The sequence below is a fragment of the Montipora capricornis genome, chromosome 5, assembly GCF_036669925.1.
Source record: "Montipora capricornis isolate CH-2021 chromosome 5, ASM3666992v2, whole genome shotgun sequence".
In the NCBI taxonomy this organism is placed as follows: Eukaryota; Metazoa; Cnidaria; class Anthozoa; order Scleractinia; family Acroporidae; genus Montipora; species Montipora capricornis.
In genome coordinates, this window is record NC_090887.1 from 7,413,187 (window position 1) to 7,433,443 (window position 20,257).

A 20,257-nucleotide genomic window follows, 5' to 3' on the forward strand; every position below is an offset into this window, starting at 1 on the left:
CTGAAATCAATAATTAATGGGAGACAAATGTTAGTTTTTGAGGAGAGGGGAAAACCGGAGTACTCGTGGAAAAACGTCTCGGTGCAGAACGGAGAACGAACAAAAATAACAACTCACATGACAGTAAGTGTGGGAATCGAACCCGGGCCACATTGGTGGAAGGCGAGTGCTCTCACCACTGCGCCATCCTACACTCCGCCTGATTAATTACTGCACGGTAAGAATTTGTTGAATTAGGTGTTCGTATGGGTATAGGGGTTGTAGGTTGTCAATTGATCGAAGTGCAAAAAAATGTATCTAGAAGTAAATTTAATTCAACAATTAAAGTGGGTATTTGGAAAACACGAAGTTAAGATTTAGATTTCAGCATTTAGATGTGCAATACACTTGTTTTTTTTATTTTTTTTTAAAGGAGCTGTTTTGGTAGAGGAACTGTATCATTGTGGTGTCGGTCATTGGCGTTAAGTGTTATTTGCAGTTGATTGGGTTGAAATTGAGGGGGTGGGGGAGAGATGGGTGGGTTGTATGGAAATTAAGTGTTGTTTTTAGAGGGAAAGGAAACGTTTTGATATGATGTAGAAATTATATAAACTAAAATTATAAAAATGAAGTCGGAGCCTAATTATGTTTCAAGGGCATGTACGATGGAGAAGCATGTAACGTCCGAAGGGTTTTGAATTGGAGTCTGAAAAGAGTGAATTAGATAAGAGTGTTGGATGGATTTATTTTTTTACATCAACTGTGCTCGAAACAAACAAAGGACCGGCAACTTTAACCAATCAGAAGAAGCCATGTCACGTGTGACTGCTTTTGTCTAATTCACTCTTGGGGCCAACTGAAAGGAAGAGGGTTGGGCGATAAATAATTGTGAGAGGGGGTCGACATGGGCATTTTAGGTTGAAATGTGCTGATGCATGAATTGGAAGGGAAATGAGTCTCCAAAGTGTGGCGTCATAGTCTAATTTGGGAGGGTAGGGTCGAGAGGGGTAGGGGTAGTAAGGGAGGGGGGGGGGAAATGTATGTCCTCAAATTATGGCGTTTAGGATTCAAGCTAAGGCGAGGGGTTGGGATGGGTAATGGGAAATACTATATAAAGGGTTTTCGTGGTTCAAGAAACGATGGGGAATTGAAGCGCTGTAGTTTTGGAAAAATGGTTCACTAGTAGTAATTTGGGGCCTAAACAAAGTAAGCTACTAATCTCGTACCCAGATCTCACTCTGTCATTGGAAATGTGAGATCTGGTAAAGTTCGACAGTACACCATTTTTCATTGGCTACTAAAAAAAGGTTGCGGCAATGCAATCTACGCTCTGGTTGGGTTATTTCGCGGGGCACTTAGTGAAGGTTTGGTTTTCGCAAGCTCATGTGCTGTTCTGAATAAATGCCAGTTGTGCGGAGGAAAGTTTTTTTTTTCTTCCGACGCTGGAAAAGCTTTACAGTTGAGGAAAATCATTAAAGAAATTTGCGACGTTTGTGTAAATGGAACCGACGAAAGCCCCACGTACCCTGCCACTCGAATAAGTTTCTGCGTAGCTTGCAACGAGGTACGCAGAAACTGATAAATTCAAGTTGAAGTATGTAATTTATTCAAAACAGTATTTCTCGTTCTTAAAGCGTGACTCGCGAATTAAGTAGTGATCAATTGTGAATTTTACAGTTATATTAACTACATTTTTCACGAGATCGTGTCCAGAAAATAGCGCTCGTTGCAGTGATTAGGTCTAAGCACTCTAACATTTTCGATTTCAATTTCAGTTTGTTTAACTATACTTTTCACGAGAAGATTGTGTGAAAAAAATAGCACTCGTTTACTGATTAAGCCTAAGCGTTCGTTTTAGTGAGTAGGCCTAAACCCTCTTTAAAATTTTAGCTTTCAATTGACGGGTTGGCTAACTAGACGTTGCACGGGACCGTGGGGAGAAAATAGGACTCGTTTATTGATTAAGCCTAAGCGCTCGTTTCAGTGATTTTGCAGTTCCTCCGACAATTAAACAATCTCGACGAGATTAGAAAAGCCCTTGAAAAGAAGAATTTTCGCTATGCTGCCAACAAATTATAGGATTATGTCAAAGTAGTTGATAGATAAGTTGAGCGCTGATTTTTTTTTCTAAGCAGAGGCGGAGTCTGCGGGAAAAAAGTAAACTTGCAAAATCAAAAAGTAAACTTGCAAAATCACCCAAAATCATAACAGAGAGTGCGAACATGCGCAGTGACAGAAAAGCCCGTATTTAGGGCCTCGCTGGCACTGAGCATGCTCGAAATCGAACTTTACCAGATCTCCCTTCCGTGTGTGAGATCTGGGTACGAGATTAGTAAGCTACTAAACATCTCAAATGATTTAGTGTGCAATAATAGGTAGAAATGGGTTACTTGAGAGGAAATGTTTATTTGTACGTACATCCGTTCCTGGTTTTACGATGGTTTTAGAGGTTTTGAGATTGGCCAAGAATAGAATTAATTTATTGACTGGTGTCTGTGGAGGTATTGTGAAAATGCATTATAATATAATAAGGCAGTTGATTAAAATAGACGAAGAAGATGGGCATGATGATTGTGTTAAGTCTTCTTTAATTGGTTTAATGGCTTCATTTATTTTTATACTTATTGTTTAAAAATTTATTATGAGTGGGTGTTGTGCAGAAAAGAGGAAAAGAAAAAAAAAAAAAAAAAGGAGAGCCGGGAAGGGTTTTGGAAAATAAAGTTAAAGTATCGTGTGAAGTTCGGGAAATAGTCTGTTGTGCTGTTGGCTAGAAATGTAAACAGTAAATTGCGATAGGGTTTATCGATGATCTCTTGTCGTTATGTCCAGGGTTCTCTGAGCAGTTTTCTTTTTTTTTTTTTTTTTTAGGGCTCTGGTCGTGTTGTTTTCTGTGGTCGGTAATATGTAGTTGTACGCTAAGCAAACAAGTACAATTTCAAAGCATTGATTAGTCACAATATTAGAGCGAGATTTGAGGGATCGTTATTGTAAAAATATGGAGAGACGTGGCCGAAATTCAAAATGATTGTAAGGAGGCTATTAAATGAGATATCCGCAAAGTTCTTTGCGGATGAGTTACTTGTGGGTGTGTCAAGTGAAGAACGACATTCACTGCCGGGTGCGGATAAGACGTATCTGGAAATGGAGCGAATAACGGGACACAAGTATTTAAAGATATTGACCTGATGAAGAGAGAGTGAAATAAGTACTTACAGTTCGATGTTGGCAGTCCCCAAAAACGGTGTACGATTCTACTGGTAAGAAGAAGCGAGTTTGGTATGAATGAGTTTATAGGGTATAAAATTAAGGCTAGTAACGAAAAATGTTCTTATGGTTGCTATGACATACTGGAGCTTCATATATCTACAGACTGGTTTTTGAGTAAATACTGCAAAAAGACGAAAACAGACAAAGGTTAAGTATGTATGTAAAGGCCTGGCCAAACCCTCGCAGCATTTCAACGGAACATCTTGCAATATTTTGGATGTTGTAGTCGTTTGGCCAAGTTCAAGTAAAAATGCACTTACGTTTTTGAGTAAGGCTGACAACTTGGATTTCACTTTGGTCTGTAATGATCGTCATATGCTAATTAAAATATTAAGCTAACGAGAAAGAAAAGAAGATGCAACAGACCATTTTCTTATTTTCAGTATTGGACTGGAAGTAGCTTGCAATGGAGGCCAATGCGGGGGGAATCTTTTCAAGTGCTCTTTTCTCGTTTCCATTAGGTGTGTGATAGTTGCTATAGCGTACTATGAGAAAAACAAGAGTTTTATTATTATCAACTGAATTACCTAATAGAGTTTTAAAAATTATCAATAAAATAGGTTAAATTCACCTGCAGTTTGAGAATTATCTTTGGACACCTCTTTCGAATTAAGGAATTAAGTTTTGCTTTATGAGCATAAGTAGATATAAAGTTCCGAAGAACCTGTTATATGCGATGAAGAAGGCCAGATTAAGAACAAAATACTTACGGACCTGTTTAAACGGGAAAAAAGACCTTCCTGAAAAATAAAAAGACAAAAAGAAAGTCTCTAAAGTAGTTGTATTGTATCTTAGGCATAAGTACTTTATCTACTTAGGTGATGAAAATACTTACAGCCTTTCGAATTATGTATTGCTGTTATTCTTCTAATGAGAGTAAGGAGTTGATACCTAAAAATAAAAGATGGTATGTATGTTTGAAATTATGATGTAAAAAAATTACACTCTGATAGTTTACAAAATATTCTTGATTTTGCGAGTTATTTTCTTGCTCAGTAGTTAGATGACGAAATTTGAAATCAGAATATCACTAGAATAAGGGGATTTTTTTTAAATTATGGTGAGGGTGCTCAAATGAGATCAAAATATTTTGTTCAATTTTTTATAATTAATTTATTGTTATTTTGTAATTGCAAGAACCTTACTTGGCAAATTATTTAATTTCGCATTCTTTCAAAAAATTGGTAACGATGATTGAAGAAGAGTTGTCAAATAAGACTTTGGGACTTAAAAAAGTGGTGTTTGGTAGCGTTTAAATCTTGGTTCAAATCATTATTTGTTTATTGGCTGTGTTGAACTGTTACTTTAAGATGTCTTATTTTTAAGTATCATAACGTACATCACGACGGAAAAGTGATCAAGAGATTTTGGAGATAACGAATATTGCGTAATTACTTCAAAAGGGTACTGTGCTAGCGGGGTTGGAGTGTGGTCAATTGAGGGAGAGGGCTACATTAATATTACATGTTCTTATGAAGCTATGGTGTCTTTCAAATGACCTCATGTACGTAAAAAAGGGTAGTGTACCGGGGTTAGGTGAATGGCCTCCATTAAAATTATATGTCCTTACATTTTAAGCATTGTGTGCCCGATATCGTTGTTGGGTTTAGGGTGGGAGGATTGTCAGGGATGGGGTACGAACAGTTATGGAACTGAACAGGGAGGAATGCAAGAATGATGGGTTGCGGTTAAGGAGATCTGTGCAAAGCGTTGAAGTGGCTATAAATTGTTCTCTAGTTTTCTTGTTCCGTCCCGTATTATTCCTTATCAAACTGTAGTGTTTTTGAAAACTATGTAAGGTAATTTGAAACTGCTTTCAATCGGTTTAACGCCGTTTCATTTATTGTTACAACGAATGAGATCGAAAGGGAAAATGTTTTTTCAAAGAAATACCATTTTAAGGATGTTTTGTAGATGATAAGTGTTAAAGAATAAATTACAGTTGCGTCAGCAGTCTCCAATAAAGGCGTAGAATTGAAATGGCGTGCAATAAGCCTCCATTTATGGGTAAAAAGAAGAATGTTTAGTTTAAATATGATAGGGGGTATTTATTTAATAAAGGCTGCCTGGAATAAGGCACATTTATCCTTGGAATAGAGTTATTACACCTTTCAGGAACCCGGCCCAGAAAGAATACTTACCGTTTCCGTGGCAATTACTGGTATTTCAGTTGTCCATATTCTGGTTTATGGATGAGTGAAAGAGGGTAAAAGTTAAAATAAATATGCCTGATAGCATTAGTATGGAAAAAGTCTTGCTGCTTTGAAATTAACGACTTACTTAACTTAAAACGCGCAAAATGAGTACAAATATTTCCCGGTGTTGTACGTTTGTCAATTGAATGTACAGTTGCAGAGACTGCTCTTTTTTTGAGCAGGCGCGTCTGGTAAAAATTGTATGGAAATTGTAATAAAATGGGTCATTCTTCTTATGGGATAAGGAGAGTCTCTGGCTCCGAGTTCTACAAGTCCTGATTTTTCTGAAAGAAAAAAATGTTCCAAATGGATTACATACCGCATAAGGAATCGAGCCATACTGTTAAAGTATTTGGTTCGCCCCTAAAAAGGTCAGAGGGTGGTTAATTCGAGAGATATTTCCGTGTACTCAAGGCCTTTTTTGGTACCAATCAGCTGATTGTACTTCAGGGGTCGGAGGTGGACAGAAATAAAATGAAATTCTTTGTTCTTTTTATAGCGCAGTCATGATTCTTAAGTCATGGAGCGGTCCGAGAAAGGGTACATCAAGCCTATTTTAATCTATATAGATTCAATTTGAGCTAAGTGCGAGTGCCTTATGGACATGCAATCCAAATTTAGCTGTGGGGAAGGCTTACACAATGACCTTATGAAAACAATGGCTTATACAAGAGTGAATTAGATAAGAGTGCTGATCTTTCACTTTGCGGTCTTGCCGCAACACAGTCACAAATGGATTTATTTTTTTTAGATTGACTTTGCGCGCGAAACAAATAAAGGGCCGCAAATTTTAACCAATCAGAAGAAGCCATGTTACGCCTGACTGCTTCTGTCATGTTTTATTTCAGGGACGTGAAGACTGATTTTCGCAGGAACAGGTATTCTAAAAATAGACTCATTTTGTGACTGTGCTGGGGAGCCCACCTACGCCATAACAACACTCTTATCTAATTTACTCTTGGTTTAACAACAGAGCCTGTAGTGAAGGACGAAATACCAAGAAAAAAAACATGACCTCATGAAGTCTATCGACGAGGACAATTTTAGGAGGAAATTGTAAGGTTGTCATGATGATTATGACAAACACGAAGGGACTCGTTGAGGGAAGGGGAGGCAAAATAGAGATAAGGAGAATGAAGAAACCAGGGAGGGGAAGGCAAAGCGACAACTGAGTCCTAAGGTAACTCAGGGGCGTGGGTAGGGTCTCATGCGTTAAATTAACATTTACTTATTAACTGAGTGGGCGGGCCGAACGAGAACATATTTTGTCCGAGGCCATGGCGCACGGACCTCGTTGCGCTCGGTCCGTGCGTCATGATCGAGGGCCAAGCTTGACCCCGAGGGCCTGTCAAACCTGACCTAAACTGGTCAATAAGCATTTTATCATATGGACTCTTTTAAACTCTTCATGAGCACTCAAAATATGAAGTTTGGTCAAAATAAGTAACAAAGATTTGCACGGAAAATATATTCATTATGTTGTTTGAATTTGTTTTTCTGGATGTAAAGAACTTATGGATGTTTTCAAGGGACGAAATCCTTTAAAATAGCATCGCACGTAGTAGTACGTACTCTTAGAAGGGCCGTACGGCTTTCTCTGGTCCTGCTCGCGCTAATACGTGCGGCCCTCACGCGTGGATTTTCCTAAAGGCCTTTGCAAACGAGGACATATTGTTGCGGACGCATTGTTGCTCATGATGTTTCTTGGGCGCGCAAACGCGCGGGACACAAAATGAATGTTGTGTTTCCATGCTGCACAAACTGAGAAACATTTTTTGCGGACACAAAATGTTTCTGAACAAAATCAGAAACATTTTTTGTGTCCCGGACACAAATTTGTGTCCGCAACAAATGTTGCGCGCGCGGGCAAACGGGAAAACATTTGTGTCGGGAACAATGTGTCCTCGTTTGCCAGTACCTTAATAGTTTTACAATGAAGGCGCGCGCGGGGCCGTACGGGACTTGTGATAAACGGATGTTATCATTTGTCATGTGTCCGCAGACCTTATTTGGACTTCTCGTTTCATTCGCTTGCCTAACGATGGACACATCGACCAAGACATCGCAATTATATGGAATTTCCTTATGCTTTTCATAAAGATGGGATTCAGCTAAATTCCTGCATTTTAAGTAATTGAAAAGAGTGCCTACGGAGTTGCTCCACGTTATCCTAGGATTTGGTTTGTTCGAACTTGTAGCGATAAGAATCAGACTTATGTGTTTGCAAGTTTCGATAATTGTATCAAACGAAAATATGATAAGCTTGTACACTTTAAAATTATTACAAAGAAGGTAATAACACTGACTTTTGGAGTCACAATTTGCATCACGTCGGATGTTTAAGAAACGAGATGAAAGGCGGTTTATTTAAGGATAAGGATACTTGACGATGACTGCAAGATCCAAATCATTCGCTCACTCACTCAAATAGTGTGGAAAAAAGTTGTATCCTAGTTTTCAAAGCGCAACGACAATATACATGTTTGTCAGCTGCGTCTGTTATGGTTGAAATTCGCTTTGTTCTAGTCGAAAAACCGTTGAGAAATTTGGAAGGTAGAATTTTGAAGCCTTCTTAACAAGTACTTTGGTTGCCAATATTTGAGGGCTATTTTATTTTTACATTTTAGGCAACGGAATTCTGTGAAAGCATAAAGTATAGCCTGGCTTAATTAACAAAAACTGGACCCTTCTTCTTCACTTAACGAGAGCTAATCCTCAAGAGAAACGCACCACCAAACAGAACAAGCGCACTATTAAGTGTGATAACTTTTGTGCACCACGCACTTATTTTTGCATACATCACCTTCACTGCGGTCCGTCTTTTAATTTGTCTTCTCCAAAGTCGTCCTCGTGTCTGGAACGCAGCATCATATTCGTCAAGATCACTTCTTCTTCCAGCAACGATAGTTCGATAACCGTCCTCAGTAAAGGAAACAAGCTGTTTGCCCGAAGGCGAAGCGATGAGTCTCCAAATTGGGCTTCAATTTATTTGGTTCAGAAAGGTTGCTGATTGGCTGGTACGCGTACATTCCAATGCTTATAATCGAAGTGACAACAAAGTGTGTCACGTGTAGCCTCATCTTTACAACATCTACACGAGTAAAATGTCACTGGTGTGCTTTGGCCGTGAAAATCCTTGCTAATTTGACGTCCCCTGGAAATTTACGCGTCTGACTGCAAAGTCCGTGAAAGCGTGAAATTATCAAGTGCGCGGATTTCGTGAAAAACGCTGAGATTTCAAGAAGAAATATTTATTTTGATTTAAAAAACAAGACCTCACAACTGACATTCCCATATTAAAACCATGAAATAACAAGAAAATATGGCAGAATCATTTTTATAGTTGTCATAGACCCATATCACTCAATGTCCAAACAAAAGATTTTGCCCGTCGAACCTCTCATTCAATGTGAGGCTGGACGGGGAAAGACAATGCAAAGACAAAGCCTTTATTTCCCAAGGACTCCAAAATGGCCGCCGAGTGATAAAGGTGAATTGATTTAATTGAAGAAGCAAGGAAAAAAGTCGGGTTGACCTACGTTGCGTCTGTTTTAGGTTTTAGTGCGTGGCCAATGAAAATGTACTTAACCAGTCACATGATCAAAGGCCGAGTCGCGAAAATGTTGATCTTAGAAGCGGGTGGATTTGGGACACGACAATATCACGGGATAAGTCACGTCTTCCTCTGGTGACAACCTGTGAAACTCACGGTCGATGAAAAAACTAAGTGAACAAGATGTGATTTACGCGTTATGTTATGGACGCCGTTTCGGATGCCACAAACATTCTATCATAAAGAACTTTTTTTTGACCTTATCGCTGCTGAGAACTTTGTCTGAAGCTAGGAATTGGTTACAAACAAAATATATTAAATTTCTATTATTAACAAGGGTCTATACACCGTTTGAGGCCGGTTATCAATGAGTTTATGCTTTTGAAGGCGAAACTCAGCCTTTTAATTCTTTTTTCCCATTTCATCTATTGTCTAAGCCCTTTGTATGTTCTGAATAGAATTTTCAAGCCATAGTATGCGGAAAACCGCATTTATAGTGTGGTTTAATTCCACGTTGCCGCCATGTTGGTATACGAAAACAGAAGATCTCTCATTGGCTGACTGCAACAATGAATGGTGAATCACCAAATTGCGATATTTCTTGTTAACAAACATTGACGTCGCATTTCTTCTGATATTCAAATTTGCCAACCACGGAACAAAAGAAGTCATTTTTTCAGCAACCAATTAGGTTCTGGTTGGCATATTAATAACCATGGGTGACATCACGAGAAACATCGCTATAGGGACCTTAAGCAATGTCTATTTGCCGTTACTGTTTAAGAAATAGAGGACGTTTTCCGTGTTTCCATAGCCTCATCTGAAAACGAGGGGAAGTTGGGAGAATTCTCGACAGTTACAGAGACGTACCCCTAGTGTTTAGATGAGGCTATGGAAACACGGAAAAAAGTCTTCTATTGCTTTTATAAAATATTTCTCAGAGACAATTCAACAAATGAAGGAAAATGCTGGGTTTTTTTACTTCTTGATTGAAAGAGATTTTCTTGACCCACGCTCATATTTCCTACCAACAAATCAAAACGCGTGTCTGGCAATACATAACCAATCAAAATTCGTCTGATGTCACAGCCGTGTTCCATACTCTCATCTAAACACAGCTATTGACCAATGAGAGTGCGCGTACTATACTAATTATTTTATAAAATAATTTAGCGATTACTACAAGTCGCTCGGCTTGGAAAGTGTGAGTACCGGCGGTGTGATATTTAGAGAGAAAATTGAGAATTCATTGTTAGGGGCTCTCGTCCTCCTCGTGACCTAAAATTTAATCATTTAGCGTCGTTGTCAAGACAAAAACGGCAAAGAAATGTATCAAAATGTAAAACGCACGTGCACGTCATATTTCGGCGACGTCGCCGTCGCAGATCTTGACGTCCCAATTGTTTCTTATTTTCTGCTCTACTACAAATAATAATAATATTGTGGGACATTGTGTTCTTAATTAGAGGTGATTGTCAGTTCAGAGAGTGGACAAAATACACCGTGACCATTTTTCGCCATACGTGTCCTTAGGTTTTCTACAACAGCTCTTCACCAGACAAGTGTCAAACTAACCCAGGACGACAACGCACCACCATGAGAAAGTTCAACAAAGATGAAATACTAGAGATGGATTTTAATGCCTATCTGGCGTCCTCATCAGATGAAGACGAGTCGAAGGAAGGAGAGGAAAATTCAGATGGCAAGGAAGAGTCAGATGAGGACGAAGACAAGAAAATTAATAAATACAAGGTGTGTTTGTGGATTGTGGATTGTGTTTGTGGGCTAAGGTCACCAACTCACAAGGTTCTATTAGGAACCTTGTGTTCCAGGCTAATTTCTCTAGGGTGGTCATTGCACCATATCAACCCAGTTAATAAACCCATTCCTGTGTAACTTCGCTTCCCCAGTGACCCAGCACCAGAGTTTCCTTAATAAATACAAGGTGTGTTTGTTTATTGCAAACTACCTCATGGGCTAAGGTCACCAACTCACAAGGTTCTATTAGGAACCTTGTGTTCCAGGCTAATTTCTCTAGGGTGATCATTGCACCATATCAACCCAGTTAATAATCAACCCAGTTAATAAACCCATTCCTGTGTAACTTCGCTTCCCCACTGACCCAGCACCAGAGTTTCCTTAATAAATACAAGGTGAGTTTGTGGATTGCAAACGACCTCATGGGCTAAGGTCACCAACTCACAAGGTTCTATTAGGAACCTCATGTTCCAGGGTTGAACCCGGGTTGCAGAAATGGGAGGCGCGGTTGATGGGCTAAGCCACCCTGATTTCCCTTTGTCATTGAAGTGGGTTCAACATCGTCCACATTGTGTGACGTGAACTATATGGAATAATCGCGAAAGACTTAAGATAGTGCAAGGTTATATTTTGAGGTTGACGTTTTCGTGGACGTCGCACGGTCGTAGATCTCAAAGTCCCTAATATTTCATGAGCGCGTGATGGATATATCTCCGAGTTGGCCATGACCAGTCTCAACAAGCGCGTGTGTGCAGTAATTACTTTACAAAACTTCATTAACTCTGGACCGTTTCAATTTTTCACAACATCCTGAATATTCAGTAAACAGAAGGAGCTGATAAGCGAGACTAAAGTGAACAAATCAGGGACAAATCGAGGTTACTCGAAGCCTGGTTAGCGCTAACAATTGGTTAAGAGATATCAAAACGTATAGGTTTCCATGGTATTTCACGCTGGTTAGCGCTTACATTGCTAAGAGCAACCTGAGCCAGCACGCTAGAAACACAATCATTATCTCAGAGATTGACAATTTAATGATCGGCGTAAAGTGTAAAGTGAGGTTTCTTGTCAAATTAAGAAACACGGTGACAAGGTTAGGCATCGCATCGAATCTCTGGCGACCTTGAGTTTGAGAAACATTTGACCTCTGCGCTGCTAACTGTAATTCAAATTTGTGTCGTTTTGAGAGTTTTCTTTTGCTATGTTTGACTCTGCATATTTTTTCCTTTGCAGAAGTGCAAACCAAGAAAAGAGATCCCAGGTAATAGACCATTATTCGTATTCTTAGTATTGGACTGGAACTAGCTTGCAATGGAGGCTCATGCGGGGGAATATATTAAAAGGTATTTGCATTTGAAAAGATTCCCCCGCATTAGCCTCCATTGCATGCTAGTTCCAGTCCAATACTGAGAATACGAATATGGTCTATTTAAGACACTCACCGCTGCCCATACTGTCATACACTAAAGTCGTGCCAAGACCTTCTTGGATAACGTTGGCTTTTTTGGCGAGCTCGTAAGGTGACGATCCTTTGATTTGTGTTTGCGCCCTCCGACTGTCTAATTCACACTCTTTTGGGTCATGATGATGACGATAGTAGTAATAATAATAATAATAATAATAATAATAATAATAATAATAATAATAATAATAATAAACAAGAATTATAGACCCATTTCTGATATGACGTCATGACACGTGATCTCGCGAGCTTGATTTTATAATTAGAATAACAAAAATAATTCAAGACCAGACGATCCCGATCGAGTGGATATAACATCTATCCTAACGAGATCACGTGCCATGACGTCATGTTCTTTGATCAGTGTGGGAATAAATAGAATTAGTCAACAAGATATGTCAAGTGGGTTTCTGATTTTTAATGATTTCTTTTTCTCTTTTTCAGCTTGTCGGCCCTCGTTAAATCGGTCAAGTCGAAAACAGGACATTTTCATGATAGAAAACAGAAGAAAATACTTATGCATTCATGAATGGAGGAAGCGCAATCATCAAGGTGGAAAAGATGGCTTCTTAAATCGTTGGAGGCTAGTTTCGCCAGGGACGCTAGTGCAAGCTCAAACAAGAAAGGCTAGCCTGCAGTGCAGATGTATTTTAGTGGTCACACGCTCAGTGTGTCCTTTGCGGAATGTTTAGCTGCCATCTTGAATTTCTTAAGTGTATCAATATTGGGGAGAGAAATAAATTGGCGGAAGAGATGAGTAGGGTAGGGATTTCCCGACATCCATCCAACATGTGGCCTCCGAAGAGGTAGAGGTAAGACGCCTGCACTGTAGGCTGTCACATTAACTTGATGTTAATAGACCTAATCGGCTAACTCAATGTTGTACCCAATTCAAATCTCCCGGGATTAAGATTCTTTGTGTGTTGTATTTGCATGATAATGTAGCATTCATAGGTAAATGATATGGAAATACCTGGAACAAAACGTTTTATTCCCAAAGGGTTTGAATTGGGTACAACATTGAGTTAGCCGATTAGGTCTATTACAGTCTTCTGGCGTACGAAAGGTATTAATTATCAACACGCTTGCAACAGGCTCACAGACTTTCCCTTTATTGTCATTAATTCTTGCCAGATAAATCAAAAATAAAATAATTCACTTGTGGGTATTTTTGGACAAAATTGTATTCATAAATAAGTCAAGGCTGATGTATACTTGGGGTAGAGAATATTGAAAAACCTAGCATGCAACACTTACACCCACCTCCTCGATTTTTTCATACGGTACTATTTAAAACTTGACCACTACTAAATTTCAGTTTGTCTTAACCACAGTTAATGCATGGAGATGGTTATGAAACTCAACAAGTTCCTTTGTTTGATGTTTTTGTCCATATTTTTGGCCTTGACCATGCACAAAACACACCTTTTCCGATACGATAACCAATCAAATCCTTCGATTAAATTATGCGCGAATAATTTGGGAAGCCATGCGAGACCAAAACAAAAGATTGTGCAGGGTCACGGTCAATTCAACATCGATTGCGACAACATTGTCCTCGCTTTTGAAGGTTTTAAGGTTTCATAACCAGTCCCTCGATTAACTATGTCTTAACTAAGTCTTAACTATGTCTGCACTGAAAGTTAATCTTTTATATTTTGTTGGTGAATTAGATAAGAGTCTTGATCTATCACTTTGCAGTCTTGCCCTAGCACAGTCACAAATGGATCTATTTTAGATACACTTTGCGTGCGAAAACAAAGAACCCATGTCACGTGACTACATGTGCCTACATGTGCCATTTTTTTTTTCGGAGACATAACTGATTACAATAGACTCATTTGCTACTGTACTGGGAAGCCCACTCGTGCCATAACAACACTCTTATCTATATCTGTTGTTGGACTTATTAATATATAACAAAAAACCCCAGCAAACTGGTAAGATTTATCATATCACAGCAAGCGAAACTGAAAGTCTACGAGGCCCCATAATTATACTACTTTCAGCCAAGTCAGCTTATGATTGGACACTGCCTTCTTTAACTTAAAATAGAGAGGATGTCTTACAACGCTTGTGGTGTGGGGTGAATACCACATCAAGATAATTGATAGTATTCTACAGGTGGAGGTTGGTCCTTGAAGATGAAGACTATTTACTCTTTTCAAGTCGTGTGGTGTCCTTGCTTCGTCTCATTTAGGAATTAAGGATCCCGAAGAATAACTGTGAGGTCAAAGGCAATATTCTCGCTGTCAATTGGTTGGCTGAAAAGCTGTGCTTGTTGCCAAGCAACATCTCCTTTCCCGCCCCTAAGCGTAGCTGTTAATTTCAGAGTCTTAGAACCACTCAGGACTGAAGTTGTTACTGTTTCTTGTGCTGCAACATAAGAATATCGAAAATTACAGGGAAGGCAATGGCTTGAATACAAAACTTCTCACTGAAGCAAGTCAAAAGCTCTTCATCTGTACTTATACACCTTGTTCCAAAATGGCCACTCTTTTTGTCAAAACAACATTTAACCTTGAACGAGGCCAAAATGATGGTCATTTTGGAATAAGGTGGCAATAACAAGACCAGAACCAGTAATTTTCATCCACTCAGAGCAAATGTAAACAATCACATGATCCAATTAGCGACACATTATTTTCCTGCAGCTGGTACTATCAAGTGTGTGAAAATTCTGGGTTTGGTTATGTTTCTGATTGGTTAAAAAATGCTGCAAAACATATCAGTCAATCATCACCATAGCCGATCAACTGTCACTGTCTTCATTTATGTAACACCTGCACCCTCCTCCATGTGTAAATTAATGGTACTCTGCTATTTGATTAAGGCAGCACAGGGTACCCACATACCATTGGCAAAATCCAATTGCTCTGCAATGTCGTCATCTCCCTCAAGTGTCCAATCAACTTGCCCAGTTCCTGATGTTATAGCCAAGGCTTTTGTAGTAACGCTATCAATTACAAGACCACTGGAAGAGAAATCCACCTGCCATGCGACCAGGCCTGTTGGAGAGCATGAGAGCCTTGCTAAGTATGCCTGGGGAAAAAAGGCAAAATATTGAAGATCTATTTTGCAAAAAATGCATCAAACTATAAAAGACACTACTGTTATAGACTGAAAGAAAATTTTTGTCAACACCATAGAAGTGCTCACAACTCAGGCTAGTACTCGCTTGACATGACTTCTGCATTTGGTGAGATAATTGATTTTAAAACCAAGAAGTCCCACCAGGGATGCAGTTTTGAGAGCTTTTAACTATTTGCCAGGTCTGACGACTTATGCATCAAGGCTTGACTGTTTCAAGAATGTTTTACTTCATTAAGACAATGTGGATGACTTCATTTTCAGCAGTGAGACAACAACAATCTACATGTGATGGTCTTACATACATTTCCCTTCTGTAAGGACAGCGTGTCATTTTCTTCTACTCCCTCCTGTAGAATGTAGGCCATAACCTGTGGAGAAATTATATATAATAATTTTAAAGCAGATTTCTAAAAAAAGTATTCAAATGCACAAGACTACAGATGGCCCAAAATTGTAACCCTGGTTCGGTTCACAAACATACGTTGGACTGGCCAATGGGATTCACAGGTGACCCGGAACAGAATGAGTGATATATCAATAATCATAGGTGTCTAGCACTGGACAAAACTTCGCAATTCAAGTGAGGAAGATCACTTACAAATGATGGAAAAAGAAAGTGTTCAAGAATAGACCTTAGGCTACCCCTTGCTTTAAAGGTAAGACTTCTGGCACCCAGGGCCCGGTTCCTCGAAAGCCGATTAACTTAATCCAGGATTAACGTAAACTTTTGTTTCACTTTTTGGTGAAAGTTTCTTTTGCTTATTTTTGTTTTTGAAGATTGACGTCTTCTCATGTAAAGTTCTGCCAAAAATCTGCGTTGAACAGCATTTGGGAGTAGAGAAATAAACTGCTTGGTTAACTTTTAATCTTAATCGGCTTTCGAGGAACCGGACCCAGTTGTTTAAAAGGTGGATAAGTCATTATCCAGAGTACAGAATATACTTCAGGTCAAGGTTTCCTTACCCACCTTTATTTAGATGTTACTATAGTGTGCATATTCAATTACATGTATCAGCAAACACTGATTGAAATTGTTGCAGAAATTCAGGGGCTCAATGATAATGTTTTGCATTGCCAAACAGCTATAGATTTCTTTACTAAAACATCACCTAAAACCAGGGGAAAGTAGTCCCTTACGTTTTCAGAAGGAATATAAATTTTTTGCAATTTTAAAAGGTTGCCTAGCTGTTTCGGATGAGCAAATGGTTCCCTAGGAAATTCTTTCTGAAATAAACTTTTCGGACACTTCCATTTGCAGCTAAGATACCCAAACAAATCATTCTTCTAGGTGATAAAAGCATCTCTTAATATTTAATAGACAGTCTTTACATAATTATTACGAGGAGCCTAGAAATGTCTCTGAAAGGCTTTTGGCTTAATTTACACATTGGGTACCCTTGCAAATTGATACTATCCAATAGCGACTTACATGTATCCATCAGATAACTTTAAACTATTGGGGCCTGATGTAAACTTGCCAAGCATTACAAACTGTCTACCCTCCAACATATAATTATGAATAAATGAGGCTACAGATTCATATTGAGAGTCCCAAATGGAAAGTTTCTGCATAAGCTTAGATCTTGTGTGAAATAATCAATCAGTTTGTTGTCCTAAAGTAAAACACTTGAAAGCCTTTAGAATCATTTGCAGACATGATTACAAAGGCAGCACCAGCATAGTTACTGCAAGATAACCGGGCAGAAACAAGAAAAACAAATAGACAATGTGGACTTGTGACAATAAAGAAGGTATAGAGGTCCAGATAAATGATGTGTGTGTCTTAACACCAAGATTCAAGATCTGATGTGTGAAAGGGCTCCTTCAGGTGCTAATATCTGTTATTAAAAAGTCACGATGATTGAGAAGCCCAGACAATCGAAGTTCCACAGTACAAGTGAATCTTAAAGCACAGCATAGGGATCACAGGAGTCCACTACAGTGTAGCAAATGATATGTGCTTACTGGTGTCCAGTCATGTTCGTAATTCCTATACATTGACTTTACAGCTGCTGCACCAGATGTCCAACCCTCTAGTAACGTCTCTCTGTTTGAGCCTCTGAAATATTTATCTCTTGCACAACAATAGCTCAGTCTAAAACTACAAAAAGATCAACAAAAAAACCTGACAATCAATTCTCGGTAGCCAGAATTTGGCTAATATCATTGATTGTGGAATGTTGACTGAATGTCATCTTTTCTTTTAAGTCTGTCATCCACAAACCATCTGCTGAGATGTCAATAATGATACCAAACAAGGATATATACAAATAGACTACTGGTACTTTGACGATACGGCAGCCATTTTAAATTATATCGTTTCAACAGCTATTACGGAATGCCCAGGGGGGCAAATACTTACTGGTGTTAATTTGTAACCTGAGCATATGATAATATCTTTTTACATAGAAATCAAAATGGCTGCCGAAACATCGAAGTAGTCCATTAAACGGAAGGTATTTTAGCAACTACAAAGCTGCATTATACAAGTTATAGCTGTTATAAAGCACCTTAACTCTATCATATCCACAGCTTGAACGTATGTGTTACGTTCTTTATCATTTAGTTTTCTCTTCTTTCATAAGTAATAACCTCAAAGGGCCCCTAACCCCAAAATGTTTTTTGCACTAAAATGAATCTTGTACAAGTTCAAAAAGCATTGCAGCCATTTTTTCCCTTTTTTAGACTTCAAAACTTGCGAAAAACCAAGCATCTTCAGTTCACGACCGTGTCAGAAGGGAAGAGGGTCTATTCCTGATTTGACGTCACAATCTACTTTGCATGCATGTTTACAAAGATTCAATGTAATGTAAATCAGTTTTTGGCATCAAATCAGGAATAGACCCGCTCCCCTTCTGACTCGGTCGTGAACAGGAGATGCTTGGTTTTTCGCAAGTTTTGAAGCCTATAAAAAGGCAGGATTTGTTAGAAAAAAAGGCCGCAATGCGTTTCGAACAGATGCAAAGATAATTATTTTGGGGTTAGGGTCACCTTAATAATGTGACAAAGTTACCACACTCTTAATGAATACTGGCACCTACCATTTAGTTCTCACTTCTTCATCTGTTGGTAAGAATGTGTACGGCTCATGCTGAAACAACAATAAAACAACACAGCATGGGAACATCAACAATATTCAGACCACCCATTCATAATGAAATCCTAACTAATCCCAGTATAATGGACAAATAATAAAAACGTACTATTATTGGACCTCCGCTCTTGTTATGAACAATGTTACGGGTAATGTTTCATCTTGCTACAACCATGAATGGGATGCCAGTATATCACAGTATACCAAGTTTCTTTCCTAGAGTAATGGCAGTCTTGCAAACATCACCCAACAAGCAATGACTTGGACTATTTCTATGATATCCCATTGGGAAAACTAGTCAAACGCTGCACCATCCTCAGTTTTTTAACAACAACAACAACTTTATTTATTTATCTTTAAGTACAAGTTGGGGTAGTTTGCCCCGCAAATAGCTGAGAAGCTAGTGGAGGCGGGGCAAGACAAATACACAAGCAACTCAAATAAGTACCTTAAAGAAACAATTTAAAACTTAAATTAAAACATGTTAAAACAAGCCTTGCAGATTACAAAATTAAATAAATAACAAGTGTATCTATATACCTACTTTTTGGATAATCATGGGGATTTGAATAATATAGTCATCCTCCTTTTCTAAAATATCAAATAGCAATTTGCCAAGAACTCGTTTGAAAGTTCTTTTAGGAAGATCTGTTATATAGCGTGGTATCTTATTCCACAGTCTTACTCCGAGTCGAGAAAGGAATTGTTTTGTATTTCCAATCTAGAACTTTTAACAAAGAATTTTACAGATGTAGACGATCGTGTATTGTATGAGTGAATATTAGACGTTTTCTTAATATCATACATTAAAGTTGATACAGATTCATAATAAAGAAAAGTTATTGGTAGCACGTTTGCTTCGAAAAATAGTACTGGACAGGTACTTCGATCCCTTCGACGGTATGCTATTGAATTATTCCATGAACAGGCGCACCAGCATTACATTACAAGTCAGTAGGGTTATGATTAGTCTGCCCCGTAGCCCAAAACAGCATACATTGACCACTGGCTTGCTTCCCCACCCTCTGGGTGTAATATTTGTTCATCACAGGACACTCAGGATGGAGAAACTGGGAGTAGTCTCACAGGATACCCAGCAGAACAATATTGTTATCAATGTAGTCCTATTCAAACAAAAAATTCAATACCACTGATTCAGGTTTTCCAATCATTCTTCGCCATGCAGCAGTTCCCAACAGTTTTCCTTGATAAACTGGAAAGAATTCAGCCAGTTCTCTTGCTGACCTTTCCCAAAGGGCTTTCTTTCGCTCAAGGGGAAGACTTTGCTGGCGCTGTAAGAAATGGAATTTTAATCAGTTTACTGTAAAGACTCATGTATAAGCCGCACACCCAACTTTACAAGCACTCTTGAAAAAAAAATTTGGTAGCCCCTGCAAGCCAGTTTTACTCCCTCTGAAAGCAATGGTCTCATGTATAAGCCGCACCTGCGGTTGTTGGTCCAAAACTTAAGCAAAAAGTTGCGGCTTATACATGAATCTTTAGTGTATTTGTCATGAGTTAACCTATTCACTCCTCAGGACACCAATTGACGAGTAACATCGTCTGGCGTTGGAGTAAAGCCTCTCAAGACTCACTCCCAGGAGTCAGTCAGTTAATGTAACAACAGTTGTAAGTTGTTAGCAATTCTTAAAATATTTCAAACATTAGGTGTGGTTACACTAGACCTCTTGCCCATGGGGAACCTTGGGGTTATGGCTTGGGTTGGGTTTACCCTGGGTTATGATCGACTCCTCATTTGCGGTTACACATTTGTAAATTACCCAAGGGGAAGGTAAGCGTTGGCCTGTTTTGGTGGGAAACTTACCTTTAAGATAAGACAAGATGAGATTTATTAG

The 20,257-nt window shown here is 38.8% G+C and overlaps 2 protein-coding genes across 3 annotated transcripts in view; one reads left to right on the top strand and one right to left on the bottom strand.

Moving 5' to 3' along the window:
• Positions 1-12,023, top strand: part of LOC138049314 (ESF1 homolog) — a 65,538-nt gene extending 53,515 nt beyond the window's left edge. Inside the window, exon 16 of the mRNA XM_068895536.1 lies at positions 11,986-12,023. Within this exon, the coding sequence (XP_068751637.1) occupies positions 11,986-12,017 (32 nt within the window). The 3' untranslated portion in view covers positions 12,018-12,023. The remainder of the gene's footprint in view (positions 1-11,985) is intronic.
• The window catches only part of LOC138049315 (peptide-N(4)-(N-acetyl-beta-glucosaminyl)asparagine amidase-like), a 58,507-nt gene that overhangs the window by 25,637 nt on the left and 12,613 nt on the right, over positions 1-20,257 (bottom strand). The window contains exons 6-12 of one of the 2 annotated variants that reach the window (XM_068895537.1): positions 19,550-19,693; positions 18,349-18,398; positions 17,273-17,408; positions 15,610-15,675; positions 15,070-15,256; positions 13,261-14,590; positions 12,622-13,075 (exon numbers count right to left, since the gene is read on the bottom strand). In XM_068895537.1, the coding sequence (XP_068751638.1) occupies positions 14,418-14,590; positions 15,070-15,256; positions 15,610-15,675; positions 17,273-17,408; positions 18,349-18,398; positions 19,550-19,693 (756 nt within the window). In that variant the 3' untranslated portion in view covers positions 12,622-13,075; positions 13,261-14,417. Of the gene's footprint in view, positions 1-12,621; positions 13,076-13,260; positions 14,591-15,069; positions 15,257-15,609; positions 15,676-17,272; positions 17,409-18,348; positions 18,399-19,549; positions 19,694-20,257 lie in introns of those variants that run through there. The other variant, XM_068895538.1, reaches the window with a different exon arrangement.